Source organism: Tauraco erythrolophus, chromosome 13, assembly GCF_009769465.1.
Source record: "Tauraco erythrolophus isolate bTauEry1 chromosome 13, bTauEry1.pri, whole genome shotgun sequence".
In the NCBI taxonomy this organism is placed as follows: Eukaryota; Metazoa; Chordata; class Aves; order Musophagiformes; family Musophagidae; genus Tauraco; species Tauraco erythrolophus.
Genome location: NC_141477.1, coordinates 22,818,646 through 22,843,304, shown reverse-complemented (window position 1 = coordinate 22,843,304; position 24,659 = coordinate 22,818,646). Strand labels below are relative to the sequence as shown.

At 55.8% G+C, this 24,659-nt stretch overlaps 1 protein-coding gene across 2 annotated transcripts; it reads right to left on the bottom strand.

Annotated features, from left to right (window-relative positions):
- Window positions 1-433: 433 nt before the first annotated feature.
- LOC104384681 (Krueppel-like factor 5) lies at window positions 434-23,387 on the bottom strand. 2 transcript variants are annotated; one of them, XM_086619778.1, is made up of 5 exons: window positions 23,223-23,387; window positions 12,248-12,295; window positions 7,465-8,368; window positions 4,494-4,553; window positions 434-612 (listed from the first exon to the last, which is right to left on the bottom strand). In XM_086619778.1, exons 1-5 carry the CDS (start codon window positions 23,385-23,387, stop codon window positions 434-436), a joined length of 1,356 nt encoding a protein of 451 aa, XP_086475904.1. The 2 variants fall into 2 exon arrangements, with proteins under 2 accessions (XP_086475904.1, XP_086475906.1); XM_086619780.1 differs by lacking the exon at window positions 12,248-12,295.
- Between the last annotated feature and the right edge of the window lie 1,272 nt (window positions 23,388-24,659).

The following is a 24,659-nucleotide window of genomic DNA, read 5'->3' as shown; positions in this document are numbered from 1 at the left end:
AAGTGGGACCTCTCACACACAGCCGGGTACCAACACGTACCACCCTCCTGGGGCTCCCTGAAGGCACCACCCTGAAAGGGGTCCAAAAAAATCCCAAAGAGGTTGAGACACGAAGGACGGCCGCTCCCGAGTGACAAATAAATAGCAGGTTTGCCGGAAGGAAGCCCTTTGGAATCTGAAGTCCCTCACCCCAGTGCCACCAGGAGCCTCGTCACAAGACCAGTCTGTAATTATAACTCTTTTTTAACGAGATTTCTTTAAAAACCAGAAACAGCTGGGGGCAGGGCTGGCAGAGGGGGCTTGTCCACCACCTCCATCCTGCCGGTTGATCACAGCGTGGGTTTGTTCCTACGTAGGAGAAGAGGGGAGGCCCCCTCGGAAAAGAAAAAAGAGTTTCAGCTGCTCTTGGAGAAGTGGCCAAGGCGGGCGGCTCCTAGTTCTGGTGCCGCTTCATGTGGAGAGCCAGATGGTCGGAGCGGGAGAAGCAGCGGCCACAGGCCAGGCACTTGAAGGGTTTGGCGCCCGTGTGCTTCCGGTAGTGCCGGGTGAGCTCGTCGGAGCGGGCGAAGCGCCAGTCGCAGCCATCCCACGTGCACTTGTAGGGCTTCTCGCCTGCAGGGGAGAGCCACAGGTCACAGGCGCAGTATGGCCCCATCACACATGGACACGCGCCCACCCGGCCCCCCAGCGCCCACCCCGTCCTCCCAGGGGTGCCCGTCCTCCCTCGGGAGGACCCACAGGACACCCAGGGCTGCCCCGCGGCACAACGGGGCTCGCGGCCGCGCTGGCGCTCTACGCTACCAGCGTTCGCTTGCGGTACGCGGTCATGGAATCATGGAATGGTTTGGGTTGGAAGGGATCATCCAGTTCCAACCCCCCTGCCATGGGCAGGGACACCCTCCACTACACCAGGTTGCTCAAAGCCTCATCCAGCCTGGCCGTGAACACCTCCAGGGATGGGGCAGCCACAGCTTCTCCAGGCAACCTGTGCCAGCAGCTCAGCCAACAGCCACCGTGGGACCAGACGTTGTTGAGCCGCAGTAACCAGCTCTTGTCCATGTGCCCCCCCCCCACTTTGCCTTCTAGGCTTGCTTTCTAGAGCTGTTCAAGTTCCTGTTGGATTTTGGAGCACTTCTGGCTAAAAGTTTTTCTGAGATCGTTTTTTCTTGTTTTTTAACTAAAAAGCCAAAAATTCCTGTGGAAGGTGTTGCTGCTCATACAGGTGTGGGCGGGGGGCATCAGGAGGAAGAAGAAGCGTTACATGGTATGAATTTTCCTCAAAGCCTCCCATCTTCGAAACCACCATCTAATGCTCCTCACCTCCAAGCTCAGCCCTCCAGCCGCTCCTTGTACACAAAACATTGTGTTTTCTCCAAGGCATTTGGGTGATGCAACACCTCTCCCCACCTCACCCCCTGGCCCATACGCACCTATTCCCAAACTGAAATCAATTAAATTGTGCAACTCCTCAGCCAGTTGGGAACTGGACTGGAAAAGCCCGCGCTGGCTTCCAAGCCGTTGCGCGCCCGGGTTGCGGAGCTGAAGCCGGGCTGCAGCCTTCTCCTGGGTGTGGTGCTCTCAAATATTAGCCCTGGCTCTTAACAGCCTGAACAAGCAGGCAGGGTTCAGGGAATGTGCTGACTTTCCCGACCTCAAATATTTACCGTCTCACCGGCCCAATTGCCGAGCGCACCGCGAGCGCACGTACGCGCGCAGCGTGCGTGCACGGGCATGTGCGCCGCGCTCCGACATGTTTCCCGGCGAACGGGACGTTCCTCCCCGCAGCCCGTAGGTGGGTTTGGCCAGAAAACAGAAAAAAAAAAAAAAAAAAAAACAATCCAGCCACGGCAAGACCGACAGCGCCTTGCACGCGCCGGAGAAAATCCGAGGGCACAGACAGGTGAACCTGGAGGAGACGGGGCACCTGGACCACATCCTGCTCCCCAAAAAGCCGCGGCGAGGAGAGAGGTGGATTTTTTTATGGATGGAGCGAATGCAGAACTCAAAGCCAACCTTCAAGTGGCACGCTGGATGTTTGACGGCACGCTGGGGGGCTCGGGGGGCTCTCGGCAAGGGCAGGATTCGCGCCGCGCGGCCACCGACATTGACCCAGGCTGGGTCAACCCTTTCGTTTCAAACAATAACAGGTTGATCTCCAGGATGGAAACAAAATGCTTTCCATTGTCCCAAGAGCTGGCTCCATCTCCCAGGACAGCACGGCAGGGCAAGCTCGAACAAAGGGCCCAGACTGGCATTCCCGGCCCCGGGGGGCGGGCGGGCAGCCACCCGGTTATATATTTAATCTCACAATGGCACCCGGGAAATGAATGGTGTCTCCAGGAGATGAATACAGCCCAGCCCATAGCAACAGGCAAACCACAAGAAAAAGATCGTGGAGATGGTGTACTTCTCAGTCCGGCTCCCATCGGGAGAAGAATCGAGAGAAAGGGTGTTATTAACCCTTCGGGTGTCGGAGCTGAAGCGGTGTGGAGCGTACTTGGCCAGCAGGAGCTGGGTCAGGCTCTGCTGCTGCAGCTGCGGTGCTGTGCTCAGCGAGGCTGAGGCCTCCAAAGCAAAACTCGAGGCTCCTAAAGCTGGACATAGACCCCCTCGAGCTCCCAAAGCTGAATGCAGACCCCCTGAGCTCCCAGAGCTGGACGCAAACCCCCTGAGCTCCCAGAGCTGGATGCAAACCCCCTGAGCTCCAGAGCTGGACATGGACACCCTGAGCTCCCAAAGCTGGACACGGACCCCCCAGGCTCCCAGAGCTGGATGCAGACCCCCTGAGCTCCCAGAGCTGGACGCAAACCCCCTGAGCTCCCAGACCTGGATGCAGACCCCCTGAGCTCCCAAAGCTGAATGCAGACCCCCTGAGCTCCCAAAGCTGGATGCAAACTCCCTTGAGCTCCCAGAGCTGGACATGGACACCCTGAGCTCCCAAAGCTGGACACGGACCCCCCAGGCTCCCAGAGCTGGACGCAGACCCCCGAGCCTGCCTGCGTACGGCGCTCTGGTGTGGTTCCCCTTCTCTTCTACCCACCCCACGACTCTACCAGTTTTCTTGACTACTCAGGTCACATTCCCCTTTCCGCCCTCCTCTCTTACAGCAAGTGGAGTGGAAGGAGGCAAAGGCGCTTGGATTTCCAGCCCAATTACTGGGAAACCTGGAAAAATGACTGTGTTATCTTGGGTTCAAAAACCACCCAAGTTTGCCTGGATACATCTTTATATCGTGACCCGTAAGGATGCTGCATGTCTCAGTCGGGTCACGTCTGCGGGCACAGGGCTAAGACCTGTGCTCCAAACGGAAGGGGAAAAGAGATTTTTGGCTTTACAGCAAGAGCCCTACCGTAGCCCTGAACAGAGCGTGTTGTTGTGACAAACACTTATCACCACCCAGCTCTCGGAGCCGGGACAATGTCCTTCCTGTTCCTTTCTTCCACCCCTTCCGTGTTGTTCTCCAGCCTGCTCCTACCCTGGCTCTGCCAAAAAAATATTGTGGCTCATGCACAAAGGAAAATTCTTTGCTGCCTTGTTCGAAGGACTGATAAGACGAAAACGGAACAGAGCCAAGTGCAAGAACTGATTCCCAGCACCAGGATGGGTTTTGTTCGCTGTTAATAAAAAAGAAAAGTGAACTCTGGGCCACTTTAATTGCTTTCAGTAAAGATCAGCCCTTCTATAAAAGAGATTTATGAGGGCACTGATGGTTCCTGGACTACCTGGAGATCTGATAAAGTTTCAGGTATAATAAATGCCTTAATGAGGAGACCTGTGCTTGACTGCACAAGTGCCACTGAGTTGGTTTGCCCCAGGAAGCTGGTTGTGGTGGGAGCTCCTCTGTGCCAGTGACCCTGCTTACACCAGACAGAGCAGCCCACAGCACCCTCGCCCTCAGGAATTGAGGGCACAACCCTTCTGTACGTGTATTCGGAGCCTTTCTGCACGTGGCTCCACTGGCAGGTGCCAAGGAGACAAGCGCCAGGCACGGGTGGTGCATGAGGCTGGTCCATAAGGAGACACGAGGGGTTCCTTCCTCTCCTTGGGAATCACAGGGGTGCTTGTCACAAAAGAGACAGCCCTCGTCTCCTCCGAGGTCATATATATGCACATATATATTTATGCAACCTTGCTACAGGCCAAGCAGGATGGGACCTGGCTGGGACGTGGGAGATCCCAAAGGAAGGGCTCAGAGTGATAGAGGGTTTGGGGGCGCCTCCTCCTCCCAACCCGTCATCTCCAGAGCCTCCAAGAGTCCTCCTAAATTCAGACCATCCCTCCAGAAGGCGAGCCAGTGCGCACAGCAGCATACAGCTGCCACAAACCAGTGCGAGCACTGGACCTTCTTTAGCAGGAACATCAATAGACTTCCCCGTGCTGCTTTCCCCAGTAACCGCCCCAGATGATGGTAACCAGCTCAGCTACACAACCACCACCACCAGCACGGGGTAAGAACGCGGGCGGGCGGCGTCCTGACGCCACGGTGCTCTCACCTGTGTGAGTCCTCTGGTGTGCCTTCAGGTGGGAGCTCTTGGTATAGACTTTGGAGCAACCTGCAAAAACAGAAAAGACACCACCTCCCTGTGAGAAAGGGGCCCCCGCTCAAACAAATCCAGAGCATTTACACTTGAGGGTAGGGACAGAGCGGGTCTGAAAAGCACCCTGGGGAACGGTATGCAAATAAGCCCAGCTATTCCCATTTGGTTTCAGTGGTGACTGAAGAGCATTTGTTCTCCAACAACTCTCTTTGCAACACTCCATCTTTTGCCACACAATCCAGCCACACATGGGCATTGTGCTGGGAATTCAGAGGGGATGGGGGGAAAAGCCAGGCATGAGCTTTGGGATCCCCCCCGTCCTCAACCGGGTCTTCGAGGCAGGATGAAAGCATTAAGTTGGCCACCATCAGCTGCTGGCTTTGTGCTGCCGTTGGTCTGTCTGGATTCCAGATGAAACTGGTATCACTACTGCAAGGATGGAGGGAAGATGTACTTTGTAAAAGTCCCAGCCCCAGCAGATGGAGTGAAAATTTTCCAGGAAGCAGGAAACAGCAGGTACACCGTGGAGCCCTGGCTTGGCTCTCAGGAGCCAGAATAAAGCCAGTGAGAAGTTTTTTTCAGAAGATCAGCAACAGCAGGTTTAATCAAATAAAGGCTCTTCACGCAAACATCGTGACTTTGGCAAAAGTTTCAACAACAGGCGTCTCAAAACGCATCATGGCTAGTTCCTCCTTTCAGTTAGATAAAGTTCAGAAAAGCTTCTCATGCTGCCTTTGTGGCCCTGCTTCGTTGTGTTCTGACAAGTATATTAAAACATGAATTTGAATTTTTATGACCTGCATGAGTAACATGGTCACATTTTTCATTCCAGTGTTTCCACACAGCCTAAAGAAGCCTCTCGCACACATCAGCCGCCCGTCACCTCCGGAGGTGCAGGAGCTGCTGGATGCCTTTCCCTTCCCCATGGCAGGAGGGAGAAGGGGTGGTGACCCAGTTCAACTTTGCTTCCGATGCTCTGAAGCCTCGGAGGTCTCTCACACTCCGGAGAGAGGTGAGTACACATGAGACCACGGACTGCCTCCCTGCTGGGCACCGACACGGAGCCATCCGAGCACCCGGAGCAGTTCCCAAACCCAGAGGGAGCAGCACGGAGAAGGCTGAGCCAGGACATGGCTGAGCTTTGTTTCCCCATGGGCAGGCAGAGGAAAAAGTGCTGGGGCAGCACCTGGAAACTTAGATCAGGGCTTTGCAAACAGGTCTCCCCAGTTCAGCCAGTTACCGGTGTGAATCCCACACGTCTCCTGTCGCTTCCTGGTGCAGACCACGCCGGGTGAAACCTGCTGCCCTGCCATCCGTCCCGGCTGGCCTCACCTCCAGCTGAACCTGGGTGGGAAGGACGAGACGCCAGCCCTGCGCTGCCTCCGCACGCACACGCTCTCCAGCCGCCCCGTCTTTACTGGGCGCAGGTTGTGGGGTTTTTGCACCCCCGACGCGTCCCTGCCGTCCCGTGCAGACCAAAACCCTGCTGACAACAGGCGAGCTTTGCCTGCAGGACAAGCCTCTTGCTCTGACCAGCTCGGACAATGGCAGAGGGGTCTGTCTCAGAGCCGTGGTCCACTGACATCCTTCTTCTGTCCCCCACCGTGACCAGCAGAAGGTAAACAATTCAGCACAAGCTGTTAACCACGAGAACACGGGTGCAGCTTCTGGCCCAGAAATCTGCAGGTTGCCAGAGGGTGGGAAGGTGTCAGCACAGAAAGGTCTTTCTGAACACGTCCTATTCTTACATACTTCCTCGAGTCACTGCTGGAGACGGGATCCGGGCTGACCCGCCACGGCCACGCTCGTGCCGCGGAAGCAGCACGTCAGTCTTGCTGGAGGCAGTTAGGAAATGACTTTCCCCAGTTCCCACACCCCCATGGGAAAAGTGCTTGGTAATCCCCAGCAGCTGGACAGCCGGGGAGCGGGCGGTGCGTGTCCCACAACAAGGACTGGGGACTTCCAAGCCCTCACACTGGTGTCACTGGGGTTTCTCACGAGGGACACGACCGCTTCTCTCCCATGAACAAGAGTTTGCAGCGGTGGGTCCCACGAGCTCTCTGTGCAGAGCGCAGGAAACCCTGCAAGATCTCCTCCTGCCAAGGCATCACAGGGCTTTGGATGGACATGATGAGGGTGAGGGTGAGGGTGAGGATGAGGGTGAGGATGAGGATGAGGATGAGGATGAGGATGAGGATGAGGATGAGGATGAGGATGAGGATGAGGATGAGGATGAGGATGAGGATGAGGATGTGGTGGCACACAGGGAACAGCTTCAGCTCTGGGCTGACCATCACCCTGATGGGATGGTGCCTTGTGGTAGGGGTGTAACTCTAGGAGCAGGGATGGGGAGGAGGACTTTGTGGCTTCATGTACTGCACCAGGATGGTGTGGAGAGGTATTTCAGGCTCCTTCCCTCTGTGGAAGAGGAGAACTGGGACTACAGAGAGAGACCATAAAGGTCACTAATGGAAATTACTTGATGCCACCCGTTACGGTGGGAAAGGAAAGGTCGGTGAGAAACCCAGCGTGGTTTCACCCACAGAGAGCTGTTCAAGGTTAGGCAAGACCAGGGCAAAACGGGCAGCTAAGGCAGATTTCCCGGAGCAGCCCTGGCTTTGTGGGAGCTCTCTGCCTCTCAGAGTCAGGTTTGCTTTTGGGGAGTGCGAAGGGGAAAGGGAAGGGGAGAAAAAAGGCCTCGGCTGGCACAGGCTGGACCAGGCTCTCCTGCTCCCTCGGTGGTGGTAGGAACCCCACTTCCCCGGGGCTCTCCACCCGGCTCCATAGCTCCCTTCATCATGCAGACAGACAAAGTGATTCCAGATTCAAGTCCTGCGGCGGCCCAAGGCAGCCCCCTGACTCGGTGTGTCAAGAAGAGACCCCAGACCCCCCCAAAGCCAAGCCAGTACATCAACTATGAGCGTACCTGGGTAATCACAGTGATGGATTCTCCTTTTCTCCAGCTCAGGGTTGTTGCGTCTGTTGTATTTGGGGGGCTGCATGACAACGTGCCCTTGGGAGAGAGTCCCAAGACCATTGGGGACTGGGGGCACCTGGGATGACTGGACCAACTTCAGTCCAAAAGTGGCTTCATAGGATGGTGGGGGAGAGATGGTGTTGATGAGCTCAGGTTGATTTTCTGGGCTGCCAGGCTGCGAGTTGGGGGGTGAAGGGGGCAGGTTCACCCCCGGAACAGCGTAGAACGGCCCTGAGATGTTGAAGTTTCCCTGTCCCTGGGAGACATGTGGGTACTGCTTAACCGGCCCTCCTGGCTGGACAGCTCTGTGGACCACACTGGACATGGTGTTACCTGTGGACATGGTGACACCGCTGAGACTGTTGATGGCCGTGGTGCTGTTGGAGGAGGATGTCAGAGTGGTAATGTCAGCACTTCCATTGCCAAGAGGCATCTGGTAAAGATGGGATTGCTGCGGATTGGTGGATAAGGGGATCTCAGAAGGCATCTCCTGCTTGATGAAGATGTTGTTCACTGCCACTGACTGGGGCATGCTGAAGACACTGGTGAAGTCGGGCAGGGTCTGCGTGGAGCCGGAGGTGGAAGAGCAAGGGTGGGCGAAGCTGGTGCCAGGCTCTGTTTTGATCTGTGGGAACGGTGCCATGGGCTTGGGTGGCCGGTAGAGTCCGGTGCGCAGGTGCGTCGTGTCCGGCAGGATCACGTTGATGTTCACGCTGTACGGCGTGGAAGTGGGCTTCTCTGTGGAGAAGAACTCATCCACCACTGAGGCGCTCTCGCGGCGGTACTTCTTGTCTGGGATCATCGGGATGGGCGGCACCTCGTTTGAAAGGTACTTATCCATTTCAGACCGCGCCTGTGGCAAAAAATACAGACGAGAGAAGAGGTGAAGAGTGACCTTGACACACTGGTGGTGGAAGTCCAACATTCAACAAGGACTTGAGCCAGCAGGAAATCGAGAGAGCACCAAGGACGGCCCAGGAGTCACCGGCTGCAGTGATTTAGCTTCAGTCTCTGACTCAGCCTCAGACTCCCCAGGAGTGAATCACTGTCCTCTGTCCCACCTCCCTCCTACCTATCTGCACCGGTAACAGAGGATGGAGTTGTGAGAGAAATCCAGCCTGGTAACGAGAGCCAAGCTTTAGGTACAAAGCTTTGGTCATGGGAACAAGAGAATTTACCACTAGAAATGGGATGAAATCAGAAACTCTGCTCCTGCCAACCTCATGCTTTGGACATGCTGGATCTGCAGCCCACCTTCGACGTGCTGACTCTGGTCTCCTTTAAAGTCAACAGCCTGAGATGTATCCTATTTTATTCTCAGACAATATCTTTAATTAACTGAGAATAATTTAAGACAATATCTTTAATTAATGGAGAATAATTTGGGCTATATCCCTAGAAATCTGAGTGATGTTGCAACTAATCTGTGAGCCTAAAATGGGAACTTCCTGGCACGCTATTACTGTCTTGTCTTGGCGAAGTGACTCAGCCCTCACCTCACCTTTGGGCTCCTTCTAGTTTTGCAGAGCTGTTCGTACAAGTCTGGGTCCTCCACGCTAACAGGACCTCTAGCTCAGACGCTCACCGCTTGCCAGGCTCCTTCCCCTCCCGGTTCACGCCTGATGCGGCATCCCACTGGATCCAGGCCCAATAACTCAGCAACCTGATGGAGCAATCCGCTAGGAAGTTCATCCCCTGGCATTCGATGACTCAAGTTCTGCTCTTTGCGGTTAAAGATACCAGTGCTAATGCTCTTCTATAAAGCTGCAGCCTTTAATTATGTGGTTATCCAAGTGTCAAGCCCATTGCAAAGCCCTCGTAGACTCATTCATATGTAGAGGAGCTGGCAAAAGCGCCAGCTTTCCCTGGCAGAGCCTACGGTGCACTTCAGGAGAGCGGGCTGATCTCGCCCCACACCCTTGCAACGCTTGAGCCGAGGGTTTTACAGCTTTGAACTATGTCACGGGAGTGCAACGGGCCAAAGTCATCCCCGCTGCGACTTCATGGCCCTTAACAAAGCTGGACGGGACCCAAGAGATTTCCGCGCCCTTTCCAGCAAAACCTATCACCTGTGCTTCCAGCTAACTCAAAGAGCCTTTGCACCTCTGCAAGCCACACTGGCAACGCACGGGTAAGCTGGCTTCTGCCCAAGCACAGGTACGTGCCACAAATACGCCCTCTTCTACACGGGGAGAAGCTCAGAGCAGCTGGACTTGGAAGCGCTGCGCTGGGACTGTGTTTTCTGCGCCATGCTGGCTGCGCTGGCGCGGGTACGCACTGTGCCATAGATTCATAGATTCATAGATTTCTAGGTTGGAAAAGACCTTAGAGATCATCGAGTCCAACCATCCCTAATCCCCATTAAACCATATCCTCAAGTAGCTCATCCACCCTATTCTTAAACACATCCAGGGATGGGGACTCAACCACCTCCCTGGGCAGCCTATTCCAGTGGCTGACAACCCTTTCAGAGAAGAAATACTTCCTAACATCCAACCTGAATCTCCCCTGACTAAGCTTATGCCCATTTCCTCTTGTTCTATCACCCATCACTAATGTAAAGAGCCCTTCCCCTAACTCCCCACCATCTTTTCTCAAGTATTTGTAGGCCGTAATCAGGTCTCCCCTCAGCCTCCTCTTCTCCAGGCTAAACAGCCCCAACTCCCTCAGCCGCTCCTCATAAGTTTTATTTTCCAGCCCCTTGACCAGTTTAGTTGCCCTTCTTTGGACTCGCTCCAGGAGCTCAATATCTCTCTTAAAGCGAGGGGCCCAAAACTGGACACAATATTCCAGGTGCGGCCTCACCACGGGGTGCCATAAATCCTATCTGTCCCCGTGGGATGTGCAAGCCCTGAAAAGTCCCTGCCCTCATTGAAGGTTGGCATTACAACCTCTCTTTGTGTCATGTCCTCACCTAGCCACCTCTGCTCAAGGCATCCCCATGCTCCAGGGAGGACACCCTACAGCTACGGCATCAGCGGGAGGCAGGGAAGAGAATCAGAGACCCCCAGCTCAGCCCTCGCAGGCTGGTCCGAAACCCTGATTCCCTCTCCGCTCCTCCCGCAGTGTCCCACTGGGGTTCCTGCCCGAGGGAGAACCAGGGGCGAAGCTCCGGAGCGGCACCCCGTGTGCTCCTGCCGTGTGCCGCACGGGCACGGTGCGGTTCCCCGGAGCCAGCGCCGGAGGCTCCGCGTGCCGCACATACCTGAGCTGTGAAGTGACCCCCTCGCCAGGAGGGGGGCAGGGGGAAGGTGCTGGATGCCTTTTACTTCTACACTTCCCTTATCTCTGGCATTTAACTTTCTCACCTTCAGTTCCCAAGGGAAGGTCTCCCCTGCCAACGGCTCCAGTGGGTCCTTACGGGGCAGGTGACCAGGCAGGTATAGTCAATGTGCAAAGGTGGGGAGGGCCCTCATTTCAGATCCAAAAGTCCCCCCATCCGCTGCCTGCCCCCCTGTTCCGTGTCTCCCAGACTCCTTTTCTCTCACAACCACCTCTACCTGCAGAGCAAAGTCTTCTTTTGCCAGCCTGGAAGGCTGCTGGAAGGTCTTCCCAGAGCCTGGAGAAGAGAAAGATCTGGGGAGACCTTCCAGCAGCCTTCCAGCACCTAAAGGGGCTACAAGAAAGCTGGAGAGGGGCTTTGGACATGGGCGTGTAGTGACAGGACAAGAGGCAATGGCTTTAAACTGAAAAAAGAGAGATTTAGATTAGATCTAAGGAAGAAATTCTTCCCTCTGAGGGTGGTGAGGCACTGGACCAGGTTGCCCAGAGAAGCTGTGGCTGCCCCATCCCTGGCAGTGTTCAAGGCCAGGTTGGATGGGGCTTTGGGCAACCTGGTGTAGTGGAGGGTGTCCCTGCCCACAGCAGGGGGTTGGAACTAGATGATCTTTAAGATCCCTTCCAACCCAAACCATTCTGTGATTCCATGATTCCATTAAAGCCTGATAAATCCACTTCTGATCCTGAGCAGCCTCAGGGTCCTGGGGAAAGGGGGGTGCTAAGGGGCAGTCAGTGAGCAGAGCAAAAGCCATGGGCATTCACCAGACAGGAGAGGACACCAGCCCTGTCCATCGCTGCAGCCCCACGGGTGTGTGCAGGACTGGGACACTGAGGGCCTCTCCGTGCTGGAATCCAGACTGTCGTAACACTGTGGATTGTCTCACAGTTCCCACACAACTCCGAGGGCCCCAGTGTCCTTCAAAGAGGGAGAAAGGGGCACTTTGCTTGTTCATGACCCAGAAGCACCCAGCAACCCCAGTCCCCTCTGGCACTGCTCACGCTGGGTGCTGACACCCAGCACCCAAGCACCTCCCAGCCAATGCTCCATCCAAAACCAACTCCTTGGCCCATGGTCAGCACAATCGAGAGGAATAAGAGCTGACATGCCAGGGTAGGGTCCAACTCAAGTGTCCTGAGTGCAGGTGTCTACCTGGCTGTCACTCATGGCTCCCTCCATGGTCAGTGGGGATCCCGGCAAAGGCGACACGGGAGACATAGAGGAGAAGCTGCAGTGGTGCCCAGGCAGCTGGCATGGATGGAGGCAGGAATGCACCCACACCCCACTGGGCAGCGGGGCAGAAGAAGGGAGCGAACATGGGGTGGGGATCTGGGTGGGCTTCCCTGGGCTGAGTGGGTGGGGGGAAGCCCCAGCTCAGTCTCTCGGGGGCTGCAGTGGTACCTCTCACCACCACGGCAGGAGCATGCAGAGGGGGGAACAAGGAGAGCACTTTACCTCAAGAATGAGCGGCGCCATCCGCTGTTCCATCCTCATGGGGTGCAGCTGTGGGGCAGACAGGGGTGGGTTAGTGGGGCAGTCACCCCCAGGGCCCAGCCAACCCCCACGGGCACCCCGCCCCCCCCCCCATCACCATCACCTCCTCCCACCCCACACCCCCTGGACACAGAGGCTGACCAGTGATGCCGGTCCCCAGGGACCTTCTCTGCAGTTTGCCCTCAGCGAGCCCCGTCCTGTGCTCAGCAACCTCCAAGGTGGAAAGAGTTCACCGGGACTTAAACCTCCTTTAGCATTTCCTGTGCACTCTACAGCGTATGTCCCGCACGCCTCTTCTCCTGCCTCGATTTCCCCTGGCTTTCCACACACCACTGAGGGCTCTTCTCACCTCTCTCACCCAGTTCCCCTATAGTCATTAGCAACGCCATCATTGCAATCTCTGGAGACGAGGGTGAGACACCAGGTCTGGAGGTGAGCGTGCCCCAGACCTCCCAGTAGCATCGACCAGGGCGCCAGCAGCTGTACAGGGAGTTATCGTGCAGCAGCTCAGGCAAAAAGTGAGCAAAGGGGAAACACAGGCGACGGGGACGTCAACGGAACTGGCGTGAGTTCCGAGGTGTCCACACGGGGATCTTTGCTTTGGAAGCAAAAGCCAGTAAGAATAGTGTTTTATAGGATAAAAGCACTGAACTCCTGCTATTTCTGACCACGGAGGGTGTTTTCAACCTGACGGAGAAAAAAAAAGCCAAAAAAACAAGCAGGAAAGGAGGGAAAGGGGTTAGAAGGAGCACTTTGTCCGCTCCAGACAAGGCCATCGGACACGTTTGTGCCGCTGGACCGGCAGGAGCGTGTTACACTCAGCCTGGCACGTCCGAACCGGGGACCTGGCGACCGAAATTCGCCGGAGGGGAAGGAAACCTCGGCAGCCTCTGGAAGAGCTGTCTGCTGCGAAGCCCCCCGCACCGTGAAATCAGCACCAACCCGGCCCCGCAAGCCAGCTGCTGGAGAAGACAGCAGACGCCACCACCCTCAGCTTCCTCCAGAGTGGATTCTCCTGTGGCTAATAGGCGCTGACATGAGTCTCCCCCCCTCTACCATCTGCCAGTTTTCATTAATCCCGCAGGAACCTTCTTCCTTGGGGACCTCCATCCCTCTTTCAGATACTGTCGAGGCAAGGTGAGGTGTCAGCAGGACATCGATCGATACACGCAGACTCCAAGACAAACATTTCTTGGGAGGGTGCAGGAAAAAAAAAAAAAAAAAAAAAGGATGCTGGAGCCAACTGTGCCATTTTGGCAGCGACGAACCGCGAGCGTCGTTAGAAGAGCGCGAGGCACCGCCGGCTGCCGAGGCGGGACGTGTCTCTCCCGTGATTAAACGCTTTCTAATCTGAAGTTGATAAATAACAAACTGCCATAGAAACATCAGGTGCTGTCACCACACGGGCAGCGGCGGAGAACGAGGAGAGAAATCGATGTTTGCTGAACAGGCAACGGGCTCGTAAAGTTGGCGGAGGGAGCGGTTGGGGAGGAAAGGGCTCGGAGGAGGGGGGAGGTTTCATCAGTACTTGGCAGCTCCAAGCCCTGTGCTACCCCCCCATCCCGCTTGGCAATGCCAGGAGGCATCGAGCCCCGTTCCCAGCTGGGTCTCGGGCTCTTGCTCGCAGCCGCGATGCTGTGCCGGTTGTGGATGCTAAGAGTTTTCCAGAGAGGAGGTGGAAGAAAAAAAACGGATTCACCCATGCTGGTCAACCATCAGCACAACTCTTTGATGTGGGGGTTCAAGGGATGGGGGAACACCAAGGCACCCGCTCCAGGGGTAAGGAGGAGGCTCTCCCGGAGCACGGCACGCGTGGGACCGCGGCTGCGCCCGTTATCGGCGCCCCGGGATTGCGCAGAACGGCCTTTCTCGTACGTGCACCTGCACGAAACTCCAGCCTCCAAGGGAATCGGCAAACAATGGGAGGATAATCATCAATCCAAAGCCATGGCAAGTACCTGGCAGCGCCCCTTTAAAGGCAGACGTTATAAATAGGCCGTATTTATATACAGATTTGGTTCAATATCAGCGTTTATTGTCTCCTAGTTAAATATTGACCTGGGTAAATATTTGTTTCTCTGATCATTTGGTTTTGATATTGACCTCGATCGACGTTATTTTCTGTTTGTTCCTCAAGTCTTCTGGAACTCTCTGCAAAACGGGATTAGCACAGAAACCCGCGGGACTCTTCCTCTCAGGTACGCGCGGGGCCGAAGTTCAGCTGCTGTGGATAACGAAGCGCCGCCGCAGGCAGCAGAGCCGCAGTCTGCCCCTGTGCAGGTGGGTGCTGGGCTGCAGAAGACCTCTGGTGGACCCTCTGCTTGCTCTATCTCAAAAGGGTTTGGAGCAACTCCAGGAAACTCGTGCTGCCCTCGAAGCGTTCAGCTGTCTCTGCATATGCACGCAGTGGGTCACGATTCACCTTCACTAGATTTGGCCACCTGGAAAGTGGCCTCTAAGCCAAAGTCTCTGTGCCAGCTCTATCTGGAGTCCACGGAGACCGCCAGAGGTGATCTGGTGATCAGAGGTGGGACAGCTTTCCTCCTACAAGAGCAGCTCCTGGAGCAGGACAAAGATATACCTTTTCTCCAGGTTTCTGCCAGGAGCTCGTGGATGGTCCAGGGGCTGAGCCGCACTGCTCCGGAGCGTTATTCTGATACTCTTTTCTGCCCTTGTGTTTGAGCTACCCGAGGCAATTATCACCTCTCAGAAAGAAGGAATTTCCTTGAGGCCAAGAGTCACCATCCAGGCAGATGTGGGCAGCTGGGAGGTCGGCTGGCCCCTGGCTGAGCCAGGCAGCAACGTTTCCAGCAGACTTGCTGACTCTGTTTGCTATTCCTTTCCCCTGACAACTGATAAAGACTCACTCAAAGGCAATCTCCCTTGGTCATTTATCACAGAAATCATGCCACTGCAGTCAGCAATCCCAAAGGCCAAAGAAACCAGGAAAAACACCCTCATCCAACTGCAAGGTCAAGTGCCTGGAAGAGGAGCAGTTTGGAGCAGCCAGGCTCCAGCAGGCTTTAAGAGAGCAAGCAGAAACCTTTCCAAAAATGGAGCCATAAATGGACTGACAAATGACTACCAGGGTAGACTTCGGAGACACTGAGCTTGCAGAAAGCTCTTGCCCAGCTGCACCATCTCTAGGCCTTACTGAACACCATTCAACCCATCTGGCCTCAGGCAGGTCTAGACAGGGGTCGGGAGGTCCCTGGTTGACATTATCATAGAATCGTTTAGGTTGGAAGAGACCTTGAAGAGGTCTGCACTGGTTTCCTCTCTTGCAGAACTACCAAGAACTACCAAGTGTAACCTTGGCACTGGATGGAGCCCGTAGGCAGGCGAGGAAACCGGGACAACCCTCTCTCCTCAGCCATTATTGCTCCCGGCTCTGCTCCAGCTCTCCTAAAGTCTGGGAAGGGAGGACATGAGGACTGAAGGGAGTCGTGCCTTCCCACACAGCTTTCTATTTCCAAGCTGTTCTTGCTTAGCTAAGGCTGGGGTCAAGCCCATCAAAGCCAACTGGAGGTTCTCCATCAAGCTAAGTGGGCACCCACTGTTGGAGGCAGGAGGCTGAGCTGGGTAGACTTTTGGCGTGAGCTGGTACAGCCATTTGGATGGTTTTTCTGGAAAGATGAAACAACCTAATGTTATTTCAACTCCTGGAAGATCAGGAGGCTTCGAGCTACTTCAGCTCCAGCCAAAACATTCAGGAACTCAAGCATTCCCCCGGTTTATGCACATACATACAACCAAAAGTTGAATTTGGATAGTGGTGCAGCCCCTGCTGGTACCATCAACTAGAAGCAGGTCCATTTCTCCTTCTCCGTTGCAGCTTCTGCTCCAGCACACCCTCTCCCCTGAATCTGAGAAGACAGAGGCTCTCATATATCACCATTCCCCAGGATGACCTGGACAAACTCATCCACCCATTTCTAGTTATTGCATGGCCGCAGGACGCTGGGTTTGTCCTTGAGCCCTCCAGCACCCTTCTGGTTACACATCCATGCCACAGGTCCTGAGCCGAGTGTGACACGGGACAGGCTGTAGAGCTCGCAGGGCGCTTCCCCAGCTGGGTTATGGGTGGGATTCGTTCTGCCTCACTCCAACTAAAAGCTCACACTCATCACCTCACCTCCTCGGATCAGAAGACACACATTCCCAGGGCAGGGTCTGACAAAGGCAGGGTGAGTCATCCGCTGCTTGCTGGGGCTTGCGAAGTCCTCCTGGCATTCAGCAAGCGATGAAACAGGCCCCAAAAGCTTGTTCTTCCCAGCACAAATCACGAGGCAGTCCCGATACCCCACGCACGTCGGCGAAAAGCAAGGTCAGGTTTCACGTGCGGACAGCAAATCCCACCGCCTCGTGTTGGCCCTCCACTTCCTCGCCAAACCAGTTAGCGAAACAAAACAAAACAAACCCTGAGGCGGGTGGAAACTGTTGTGTTTGAACGAGCAGGTCTTCGGGCCAACTTCTTTCTTCCAAGCTTGAGCAGCACCTCGCGCAGTACAAGGCCAAGAAGATACTGCCAGAACCAGGGACCGAGGGGGACGCCGGAGCAGCTCCGCGTGCTGCAGCCCCTTCTGCCGTGCATGCTACCCTATGTTTCCGAGCATCTGTGGTGCTAGGAGGGTCTTTCTGTTAGCCTGAGAGCAGAAAGCCTCAAAGAGTTTCCTCAAGATCCGTTCCCTCAGCTTAAACCCTCTCTTTCCACATATTCCCCGTAGAGAAATGAATCACCAATTGCTGTTAAATATAATTGCGACCGATTATGGCACGTGGAGAAGGCACCAAGCCCTGGAGAAGCTCCAGCCAGGGCATTTTGGAGCCTGGAGCTTGCCAGCCCTTGGGAAACGTGAGGGCTGTGACACTCGTCATGCCCCAGAGGTGACATCAGTCAGCCAAGATAATGATTTTGAGTTCTCCCAAAAGCACGACGCAGAACCACACAAACACCAAATATCGAAAGTTGCTCAGAATGAAACATTATGTTCTAAAACAACAGCGTTTTGAACGATTGGTTGGGAAGAGGAGATGCCCCAACTTCGCTATTCAATTCAACAAACCTTGGGTCATTTCCACATTTTAGAGAACACCATCAAACCTTCTATTCCTTGCGAGAAGGATTTTCATTTGGATACATTCAGCCTCCCCTGGCTTCAGCTCCCTAAACTGTCCTTGAGGAGCAGCAAAATAAAAAGTGATAACATTGTACAGACAGCATTAAAATGATGGGCCAGGTTGGCTGGTGAGCAGGTACCCACATATCTCTGCCCTCCCCAGGATGGGTTCAGATCCATGAAACAAATTGCCTTGGATGTGAAAGAGGTGATAACGGATGGATAATACACTCTTTTCACCTGCAAGCGATAAGTACCTGCGTTTTCGGACCTGCTATACTGGGACCAATTTCCTGCCATTCTCTTTTCCTGCTCGTGCTGGACATACTACAGAAAGCAAGGTCATGAAATGCATTTTAATACTTGCAAATCCTGTCCTTGGTGGAAACTTGAAGGTCCCTATCATATTTAAAAAAAAAAAATAAATAATAATTTCCAAAGAATTCTCCGAGCATTTCTGAACTTAAAGAAAGATTCTTTGTTTGAGTTTCAATCTGAGCTTGGAAGGGGCTGAACCTCTTTGATGTAAACAGCCCATGGGGTGGTTGGGTTTTTTTTTTTTTAAGAGAGAGAGTTTTCATGCTAGCTCAAGTTCTGAGAACATCTGAATTGTAAACATTAGTTATCCAATCCCCAAACACCAACCGTACCCTGTGACTCATGTAATTCCCCAATGGAGCACAAGAAAAGCAAATATTCTAATCAGGGGGCTCAGCTAACAAGACGGTCGTAAGTGTGATTATTTGCAGTGGATGGGTTAGATAAAAGAACTCACTGGACCAAGGAAGGAGAACAAAACAGCGTAGGTAGCTGACCAAACAGGTTTGAGAGGGGAAAATTCACAGTTGATGATGCACCGGCCAGAAATGCACTACCTTAGACCTTCATGAGTAATTTCAGACGACTGTGTGTGCTTCCCACAGACCATTCAGGAAGAGCGATAAAGGGAAATCCGTTGCATTTACTATAGAGCTGGAGTCCCCTGCTCATTTCCTCCCTTAAATACCTGTCTTTTCAGTGTCAAAAAAAAAAAAACAAACAACAGAAAAACCAACCCAACAACATGCTTTTCTAGCTAATTTGCAACCTCTCCCTTGTCAACGAGTGGAAAACAGGTTCCAGGAGGAAAAGGAACAGCCCACCTGTAATCCTCCTCGTTCTCAGCACTATCCCTCTCTCCTGCTCCCCACCTTGCCAGAGCCAAACTTCCCCCCGGCAGAACAATCGGCCTTTGTACCACCCGGACAAAGCCATTGTGCTCCAACGGGCTCAAAGTTCGGCCAAAGCCGTTTCATCCCACACCTCGTCTGCTTCCAGCCGCGCGCGCACGGGGAAGTCTGGGGGATTAAGAAAATCGCAAACGCGGTGGCTGAGACGCCCCCAAATTCCCGGTCTTTGGCTCGTTGGTAACACCGGTTTTGCCCGAAGCCTGCTGAGCAGCAGCAAGGGCCCTGCTGACTTCAGATCTGCTCCCACGGCAGGATCTGATCTGCAATGAGCCCATCACCACCACCCCGACACAGGGCTGCAGCGGGCAGGTGTCCCACCTGGGGACTGTCCCTAAGGGTCTTCCTGCAAGAGTAGAGGGACAAAGTCGTCCCTTCTGGGGGCTCTAGCTTGATTTCCTGTGGCCCTGCAGACACCTGCCAGGCAGAAGGTCCATCAGACTTGCAAATCTGCGAGCTGGTCCTGAAAGCATCAGGCTCCAGCTGATCCCAAAGCCAAAGAGCCTGCAAGGATCCCTCCTTCCTGAGGTCCCTCTGGCCAACCCAACCGGCTGCCAGCCCACCATCTTGACGTGGGCTGCAAGCAAGCTTCTTCCTCCTAAAGTCCAGCCTTTAACTTGACATCTCTCTGTCTCCAGTCTGTTTCTGCACACCCCTGGAGCCTGCACAGGCTGCTGGCACCCTTTGAAGATGAATTTTGCACAGCATTTTGCACACTTCTGCACAACGCATGGACCTTTGTTGAACCCTTCTGCAAAGCACCCTCTGAGCACCCAAGGAGTGATACTAAACTGCAGAAAGATGCCCGGGCTCAGCTACCTCCAGCCACAAGGAGCCATCAATATGTCATTTCAGGTGCAGCACAAAACTCCAAAGCCACCATCTCCCCTTTCCTTGCAGAAAAGCTGAATTCATTCATCACATGCAGCTTCAGACAGCCCAAGGACATGAATCATCCTTAACAGCTGTGCTGTGGACTTCTACAGCTCTACTAATAAGTAAAGTGGAGCAGGACTCCTTCCTGGCCCTGATGCAAACCACACTGCATGAGCAAGGCCCATCACCCTGGTTAAAACTGGGCTGTGCAAGATGCTGGACCACTGAGGAGAAGGAAAGCCCATCCCTGGCCCAAGAGAAAGCCACCACCTAGTCATCACCCCAATGCATTCAAGACAAGGATGTGGCCAAAGGAGCTCAGACCCATGAGATGCAGGACACAGCACAAAGGGCACCAGAGTGACACAGCAGGATTGAAACAGCTCCTGCATTGTCCAGAAAGCCTCAATGCAACTGCCCTTGGGCTCCTGATACAGGTAGGCAAGGGGTTAAACCAGGGGACAGGCTGTGGGTTTTGTCCACCTCTCCTCCCAGCAGCTCCTTTGCTGTGTCCTGACCTCACTCAACGCTGCTGCAAACCCAAGTGACCCTCCAACACCAGACAGCAGCTCTGAATTCGTGGCCTCTACGACCCATTGAGACAGACCTGGCTCTGTTCTCACCATCTCACTGCCCACCACTGCAGCTGCCTGCCATGGGATGGGGCTTGCACCACCGAGGACCACACGTAAACCCAAGGGAGACCATGGCATAAGGACACAGGTGGCTCCAGGAGCTCAGGAGGGATGGGGTGGCTTAGAGGACTTGGCAATGGGGTTGCTAATCTACAAGCCCAGCCCAGAGGGACACAGCCACCCGTCTGACGAGCAGCAGATGATCCCTGGAGGGCTCCCCAGCCCCAGGGGACAACAAGGTACCCGGGAGCTGCTTTGGCTCATCAGACCTGGAGAGCAAAGGGCAGCGAGGTGGGAGCAGCAGCAGAGCCCCAGTGCCCCCCCAGCCCCCCTCGTCGGGGGTACCTGACAGCCACACAAAGGGACCGTCTCCTCCCCTTCCAGAACACTTCTGGAACGTGCCTGGCTTTTGGGGTCATTTTTTATTATTTCTTACCTTCCTTCTAACATCAGCCTCTTGAGATTGAAAGAGGAAAGTTCTGTGTCTGGCTGATCTGACTCGAATCAGAAAGGAAAAGTGCTTTTCTCTCCCAAGCCCTTTTCTCTCCTCTTTTCTCTTTTGTTTGGGTTTTGTTGGTGGTGTTTGTTTTTTTTTTTTTTTTCTCAGTTTGGGGCAGGGTGGCTGGAAAGGCAGAGAAAAGGGAAAAAAAACCCAAACCCTAACCGCAAACTCCACAAAGGCTCTGTTTCCACCTGACTCGGCTCGAATAAAATTTTCGACAGCAAATAGCTCCCACCTTCTTCCCCCCTTGTGCGAAAAGCGATTTGTGGAGGTGGGGAGGGGACTTTGCAACCAGCGAGATAAAGAGATTAGCTGCGGGTTTGCTCCCTTCCCTGCCGGACACCAGCGAGGCAGGTCGGAGAGCCGGAGCAGCGGGAAATGCCCCGTGGGCAACAGCCAGTGCCGGAGCTCCGACGGGTCACAGCCTTTTCCATAAGTCTTGGCAAACTGCTCTGATAAACCCCCTCCCAGAGCAAAGGGTTTCCCAGACGTGCAGCCATCCAGATTTCCCACCCCCCAGCTACAGCACCTTCTTCAGCATCTCCTCTACAACCACCACAGCCCTTGGTGTTCATTAAAAGATGGGAAAACTCCTCCCCAGGAGATGTGGGGTCTGGCCCTGGGCTGCCAGGGTTTTGCCACCCGCAACGCTTCACTCCGGGTGGGTTTGCAAAGAAGTGCTGCCAGGGCTGCCGGGGGCTGCGGGCGACGCACAGGGTGCGGGCGAGCTGGTGTTAAGCTCCAGCCCTGCAGCTTTCCAGCCTCCATCCCGGGGACCCCACCGTCTGTAAAGGGATGCGGGATGGTCTCATGGCAAAGGGGTGACATCTCCAACCAGCCTCTCCCAGTGCCTCCCCCTCAGCTGCCTCCACCCCGGTGCTGGGGTGGCATCGTGGCAGGGACCAAACCGGGGTGAGAAACCCCCTCTTCCCTCCAAAGGGCAGCAAGGATGGTGTCGTGGGGTGAAGGTGTTTCCAACCACAGATGGGCTTTATGCCCCCACACCCTCCCCGAGGAGGACGAGAGGCAGCGTGGGGCTGGCCGAAGCCAGGGGGCATCACTGCCCACCTGCCCGCCGTGGCCATGGCCGAGGCGTGGGGTGAGCACCGGCCCCGCTGCCCGATCCCACTGGGCAGCTGTGGTTAGGAAGGGGGAGAGAAAGCACACCTCACCCTCCCACAGGGCACACAGGGAGCTGCTGCCCTTTCCCACCAGCGACGGGCCCCAGAGATAACCCACACCTTCCCGAAGAGCCACCACCCGACCCTCCAGCTTTGGATAACGCACCCCAAGCCAGCATGGCGTGGCAGGTGCTCTGGCAGCCCCAGGGGTACGGGGAGAGGCACCGAGCCGGGACCACCGCAGCGGAAGGCGGAGGGTGCCACACAGCCCTCTCCCCCCATTTTGACCCCCACATCCACGACCACCACTCACGGACCCTGCGGATGCGAACGGAAATACGGCAACGGAGACACTGCCGTCATCTCACCACCTCTCCCTGAAGGACGGAGCCCCAAAACCAGTCCTTGGGGCATCGGTGCCGCTGGGAGAGGGGCAGCGGAGACACAGCCCCGACCCCTGCCCCGTGCCGAGCCGTAGCCACCCACCACGGGGATGCCCTCCCAGGGGTCCCCAGAGGAACGGCAGCCAGGTGAAGGGGTCCCCACAGGGCGGCCGTGGATTGAGGGGCCGGAGCCGCCCTCCCACCCGGATCAAGATGGCGCTGGGGACGCGGGGCGCGCGGTTAATCATCAGCCGCCGGCGATGCCGAGCACCCCGCGCCCTGGCTCGCCCCGCTCCTCCGGGGCGGAAAGGGGCCGACGCCACCGCGGCTGCGGGCTCTTCGTGGTGGGATGAGGGGTCTGTCGCCCGAAACACCGGTGAGAAGCCTTATCCCTTCGCCTGGGACGGGCTTGAACGGGCTTCTGCCATGGCCCAGGACAGGGGTGGGCGTGCAAGAGGGGTGGGCGTGCAAGAGGGGTGGGCGTGCAAGAGGGGTGGGCGTGCAGCACCCCCCCTGAAACCACTTATCCGGGTCTTTATCTCCGGCGCGCTGGGGGGGAACGCCACCGGGGAATCCGAAGGAGCATTCCTTCCCCACCGTGACGGCAGAAAAAATGAATATAATACAATAAAATAGAAAATAACCTCCTGTGTCCCCCCCATCGCACGCGGACACAGCAATCCCGTTGCCCACGTCGCTCCCGGCGAGCCGGCGGTGGCACAGAGCCCCTCGGCACCCCCTCACCTGCCGGCCCCGGGGCAGAGGGACCGAGCCGCGGCCGCGGGGAACGACCAAAACTCACGTTCTCCTCCAAAACGGGCAACGGGGCGTTTCGAAGAAAGGCAGGAGGGGAAAGGAGGAGAAAAAAAAAAAAGAAAAATGAAACCCAACACGCCCGACAGAAAACCCGGCGGAGGGGGAAGCAGGAGCGTACAAAGGTGTTTTAGCAAAGAGCGGAAAAACAAAGCAGAACCAAGTGGAAATCGGCGCCGGCGCTGGCAGGAGGCGTCGGTGGCCACCACGCACCTGAGCGGGCAACGGTGGCCCCGTCCCGCTGCCAACCGCCGCCTTACCTGTGCCAGCTCCGGCGGGTTCTCCAGGGCCCGGGCGGGGGGTTTGATGTCCTCAAAGACGGGGGCGTCTTCGCCGGGTTCCCCCGACATGGTGACGGGCTTCAGCGGCGCGAACGCCGAGGGGTCCTCGGGGAGCGGGGAGCGCAGCACCAGCCCGCTGCTCATTCCTCCCGCCGCCCCTCGCGCCCGCTCCCCCGCGGGGGGAGACCCGCCTGACGTCAAAATTATATTTAAAAAAAAAAAAAAAAAGGGGGGGGGGGGGAAAGGAGGAAAAAAAAAAAGGAAGGGGAGGGGAAAGGGGGAAAAAAAAAAACTCCACCAAAGTGAAGGTAGAGGCGAGCCGGAGCGAGTCGCTAATCCCGGGAGGCCAAGTGCCGGGTCTCGGGAGGCTTTACCTGGGCTGCAGGAGGAGGAACGCCAACCTGGCCGCGGCGGCGAGGCCGTCCCGAGCCAATCAGGCTCCCGGCACCAGCCCCGCCACCGGCCCCACCAGGCACATAAAAGGCTGTCGGGAGCGAGCGGGTGGACAGGAGCCTCGCCAGCAGCCATGCTCCGCCACGGCTGTGCCCGCATGGCACACCGGCGCTCGCTGGCACCGAGGGATCGGGTCGCACTGGTGCCACCCCAACCCATCTTCTTCCAACACATGGTTGGATTTGGCATGAAAACTGATTTTTGGGGACGAGGAGGTTCCTGCTTGCTCATGCTTCTCCTTCCCAGGGGAGAACGAGAGAAGGATCAAAAATAAATACATTAAATAAAGGAGAAAAGGAATAAACCTTCGGGGAAAAAAACCCAAACAAAAAAAAAAACCCAAACAAACAAAGGAAACGTTGAGAAGGTACCGATCCCCATCCCGGGCACGGTGCGTTCCAGCTTGGCTCCTACGGAGAAACTGAGCAACTGTGTTTGGGAGCCTGGTTTGGAGCGAGGGGGAAAAACAGAGTGTAAAAAAACAGAGCAACAAAGGAAGAAAAAAATCATGTTTTGGGGGCAGGGGGAAAGGAAAAAAAAAAGCCATTTGTCCCCCGGACACATCCAACCCCAACGGTCCCCAGCCCCGCTCCGAGGGGCTGTGCTGCGTCAGGCTGAGCAAGAGCCCGAGCTCCCCTCCCCGTCCGTGCTCACCCACCCCAGAGCAGCCCCCAGACCTCCCTTCCCCACTTTCCGGTGTCTCCTGGGCAGGATCCGGTGAGGCTGCACCCCTGCAGGAGGGCTGCTGCTGTCACCCCCTTCCAGGGTATCCCTGGCACCTTCAGGGGACCACCGAAATGGGGGCAAGGGGGGGGCTAAGGCTGCTCTGACCCCCCTGGCCAAAGGGGAGGGAGCTGAGCTCCCGCCAGGGAAGGGGAAAGCCAGTTGCCGCAGGGTTCTGCCAGCCCGGCAAGTGCAGGAGGGGGCACCACACCACCACACACATGGTCAGAGCCCACGATC

Coding starts and splice junctions, on each gene's coding strand:
- LOC104384681 (XM_086619778.1), bottom strand. CDS start 23,387: ATGAGCAGCGGGCTGGTGCTGCGCTCCCCGCTCCCCGAGGACCCCTCG. Junction 12,296..23,222: donor ACCCGCCGGAGCTGGCACAG/GTAAGGCGGCGG, acceptor TCTGCCCCACAG/CTGCACCCCATGAGGATGGA. Junction 4,554..7,464: donor CCATCACTGTGATTACCCAG/GTACGCTCATAG, acceptor CTGTTTTTGCAG/GTTGCTCCAAAGTCTATACC.